The sequence below is a fragment of the Astatotilapia calliptera genome, chromosome 12 (assembly GCF_964374335.1).
Source record: "Astatotilapia calliptera chromosome 12, fAstCal68.1, whole genome shotgun sequence".
NCBI lineage: Eukaryota > Metazoa > Chordata > Actinopteri > Cichliformes > Cichlidae > Astatotilapia > Astatotilapia calliptera.
The window spans coordinates 22,184,233-22,188,606 of NC_137433.1; the positions used below are offsets into that span (position 1 = coordinate 22,184,233).

At 39.3% G+C, this 4,374-nt stretch overlaps 1 protein-coding gene across 1 annotated transcript; it reads left to right on the top strand.

Annotated features, from left to right (window-relative positions):
- The first annotated feature begins 1,274 nt into the window (after positions 1-1,274).
- LOC145432114 (SUN domain-containing protein 3-like) lies at positions 1,275-3,615 on the top strand. Its single transcript, XM_080308676.1, has 9 exons — positions 1,275-1,523; positions 2,003-2,093; positions 2,215-2,276; positions 2,371-2,430; positions 2,539-2,619; positions 2,714-2,814; positions 2,921-3,088; positions 3,175-3,264; positions 3,480-3,615. The coding sequence occupies exons 2-9, from the start codon at positions 2,005-2,007 to the stop codon at positions 3,591-3,593; spliced, it is 765 nt and encodes a 254-aa protein (XP_080164802.1). The 5' UTR covers positions 1,275-1,523; positions 2,003-2,004; the 3' UTR covers positions 3,594-3,615.
- The last annotated feature ends 759 nt before the right edge of the window (positions 3,616-4,374 follow it).

Genomic DNA, 4,374 nt, shown 5'->3' on the forward strand with positions numbered 1-4,374 from the left:
ACTATTAGAGGTGACTGATAATTATTCATTGTTTTTGGAGTACAAAGTTAATTGGCATAAATCAGAGGTGATGCCAGTTTCCCAAACTTGTAGTCATAACCTAATATTGGGCTTTAACTTTAAGTGGGTGGACAAAGGAATGAAGTGTGTTGTAATTGAATTGAACCCAAATATTGAGGATATTATGGCTAACAGTGTGGGAAAATTAATAAGCAAAATCAATAAAAATTTGGATAAATTGAGTAAACTAGTTTGACATTGTGGGGAAAAGTAAACAGTAAAAATGGTTATATCAACAGTCATCAGCTATTATACAGGAATGTTGCCCATGTGTATCCCGCGACAGATGTTCCAAAGCTATAATAATATGATAAAAGATTTTCTTTGGAAGGGTTCGAACCCCTTATTAACATTAATCGACTTTCCCAACCAAAAAAAAGAAGAGGGAATAGACCTAGGCAATATAGAGTATTAAAGCATCTTTTTTAAAAATGGCTAGATTAGGCAAACATTGCGCAATGAAAACCGATATAGATTGGATTTTAATAGAACAAGAGCTTGCATCTCCATCCACACCAATTTATATTTTATCACAAAAAGTAAATAAAGAGGGTAAGATGCAAAATCCTATTTTGAAATTTCAAAAATGGTGTGGTTGGACGTGCATAAAAATATAAACTTGTGCCTTAAAAGTATGCCACCTTGTGGGATAATCTTAAAATAAAAATTGGTAAGCAGACTGTTTACTGGGCACAATGGCTAAGAAGAGGTATCAGAACTGTTGTGACTTATTTGAGGGAGATTTTTTCATGTCATATGAGAATATTACAAATAAGTTTTGTTTGGAGCGCTATTGTCATTTTTGGAAGTATTTACAAATAAGAAACTGTTTAAAAGGAAGAGTTACAATAACACACGAAAGTAACCCGATAGATAAGGAGGGATTTATGCAGCACAAAATTCTTAATATATATTATTATACTCCTTCAGCGCTGTATTGAATGGGTGTTGGTAGAGAGGACTTGTGTTGGAAATGTCGACAAGTAAAGGTACTGATACACACCCTCTGGGAATGCCGGCTGTTTTTTCCAGTTTGGAACAGTGTATTGAATTATATGCAGGGATGGATACCTTGTAATTTGTCCAGATCACCTAAATCATGTCTACTGGGAGACAAAGGAGAGATGCCACAGTTAAATAAACACCAGTTTAGAGTGTTAAGCACTGCATTGGTAACGTGCATCTTTTTTTAAGAGGGAAAAAGTTGCGGTGATGTGAAAAAATGACGAATTATAGCAACTCTGCTGACAGTGTTTACACGTGCTTCCATGGCAACTGTGTCAGACAGAATGTTTTTGGATTTGAAAAAAAATAAATTTATTAGTAAACCTTCGTGTTTGCAGCATTCAGCATACTCAGCATACTCAGATACCTGTGATTGCAGCGAGAGAGAGAAAAAACGACAAGCATACACTGATCCACTAAAGATCAGCCAGAGACAGGTGAACACCTGATCCCTAAAGGTATGAGCTTGGTGCACATTGCTTTAAAGACTTATTGCAGCAGAGATGCAAAGCTTTGTTTTACCTCCTAAGACCTGAACTCTTTCATGGCATGCCTTTTTAATTTCTCTTTGTTATTTGGGCTGTAAAAACAAAGAATTACTTTTTTTTGTTTGTTTCGACCTGATTTTTGTTTCTGAGAAAAATGAGATCCACATATGAGGACATTCACTTTAAATCTCAATGGCAGTATAATGTCCTCATAAGTGGATATCAGCCCCTTGTAGAGCAAAATTTTGCATTTTGGTCTAGACAACCCAAAATGTGTTGTGTGCACATATGTGGAGGCCAGGTCTTAGGATGTTAAATATATTGAATGATTCTAAGTAGAGAAAGTAAACAGCTTTTAATAATAAGTTTTGATTTTACATAGTGATGAATGCATCTTGTGTTTAAAGAGTGAATCACTGATCATTTTCTGTCTTTCTGCCATTTTACAGTGATGGCACGAAGAAGCCTCCGCCTGCAGGAGTCAGGCTATTATAGGGAAGACGGAGCTCCAAATATTTCATATAAAGAGACCTCATACAAGTATGTGTGTGGATGCTTTTGGGACTGCACGCTACATTCTGGATAAAACATCCTCAGGCGTGCCGACGGTGTAAATCTTCACCTGTAGAATAAGTCTTTAAACTTGTGTGTCATCTTTTAGGGTCTTCCGTCGGAGAAAACATAGGAGACGAGGTCCCTTTATGAACCCTCGCATACAGCAAAGTAAGGACCACTACTCAATTTTAACATCATTTAGAATGAGAGAAGAAGATTCTGTTATCAGACTGTAAACTCCCCTGTGGTTCTCTCTTTGCAGACAAAACAAGACTTTTAAAGCACATCATCACTTTCTTGATGCTGCCCCTTCTGACTTTTGGTGAGTGAGTCAGAACTTTCTGTCAGACAATCCTTCCTAACACACAAGTAAAACCTGGACCATTTGTCCCCACATCCACCCCTAACCTCTCTACTTCGTGTCTCTTAGGAATTGTGAGCTGCACAATTTCCATAAACAGCAAAAAAGAAGCAGAAACAGCAGACACTCAGCCAATTTTTGAATCTCAAGGTAAAGATCGCCATCTTCATCTGTCTCATCATCATTTATACATGAATGTACACAAAGAAAACAAATAATTTGTCTGTGATTTGTGTGAATTCAGGAGCCATGATCCAAAGCGGGGTTTCCTCATGGACAGAGAACTCTGTGCGCAAATGTATGCAGTGGGTGGACCCCTCCAGGGCCAGTAGAAGAGTAATCCAAGTAAGAATGACATAGTTTGCACAGCAAGATTCAAAGTGATATAACATGGAGAAAAAGTTTACATTTATGAACTCTGGGCAGCGTAATAATTAATTTCTTTCCTCAGGAATATTTGCCTGTGCCTCCAGGGAACTGCTGGCCCCTGGCAGGTCAGAGTGTAATCATCTCACTGTTCCACCCAGTCTCCATCACTGCCCTGACACTGGGACATCTCCGAAAACACCAGTCGCCCGATGGAACCAAAAAAAGCGCCCCAAGAGTGTTTTCTGCCTATGTGAGTGACATGATTTTGTTGATAGTCTAAAGATTTCACGTTTTTTTGTATTATAATTCTCACCAAAACCTCTCTTCTTCTTCAAGGGAATGTTGACCATAGGGGCAGAAGGGACCTTTTTGGGAACTTTCCTATATGACAGCCAAGGAAGAGAATTTCAGACCTTCAACCTACCAGTGAGTACAACACAAAAACATATTAGAGCTCTTTCAGTCATGCTGTTTTTAATGGGCTCAATTTGTAACCAAATAAGAAAAAACTGATGACAAAATTTACTGGGATGCACTGACAGCTGGTCTGGGAGGGGCTACTACCGCACAATGTTATATAGCATTTACTTTTCAACCTGGTTGGTTCTTTTCATTACCACCTCTCTCTCATTTGTCAACAGTATACAAACAACAGCATCTTCAGATATGTGAAGCTTAGGATTGAGTGGAACTCTGGAGATCAAGACTTCCCCTGCCTGTATAATTTTAGGGTCCATGGCAAACTCTTTACCTAATAAATGATTTGAATGACTGTGTTACATGGGTAGTAAGTGAGTGACCAATTCTTGGGCTCTGGGGGCTCACAGCTGCCCAGGTACAGGCAGGGGTCTGAGGAGACCTGCAGGAGGAGTGGGGACCATCTTATTTTGAGTGATGGTGCAGGATCCAATATATTCCCCAACATATTTTTTCAGATTAGATCACCGAAATTTCCTTTGCGGTGTTGAAGGCTGTTTTCCATTTGTTGCCCTCACGAATCCTAACCAGATGGTAAGCATTTCCAGTTTGGAAAAGATGGACGTACCCTGCAGGAGTTCAAAGGTGGAAAAAAGGAAGAGGTAGTGGAACTTGTTTTTAACTGTAATCTGGTTAAGGGTGCAGTAGTCAATACGGGGATGGAGTGTTTTGTCTCTTTTCTCAATAAAGAAAAAAACAGCAGCTAAGAGTGAAAAAGATGGGCAAATGATACCTGCTCCTGTGTTAATCTCCCAAACATGAACAGAACAGTCTAAACAGATTTAATTCCCAGTAATTCGTACAGTTCCTTTAATGTGTGAGACATGAATAATGTGCCCTGGTTAGTCATTGTCTCTTTCGGGATGCTGACTCATGAGATGATCTGAAACTGGGCCTGCACCACACTCTTTGCCAAAATGGTGCACAGCGGCAGTGCTTCGGGATATCATGTTGCATAATCCACCAGATTACACATCCGCCACTAATACAAAGCGTTGAAATGGCTCGATGAGATCCATGCCAATCCACTCAAACAAGACCTGCAGTGGCACTATGGGA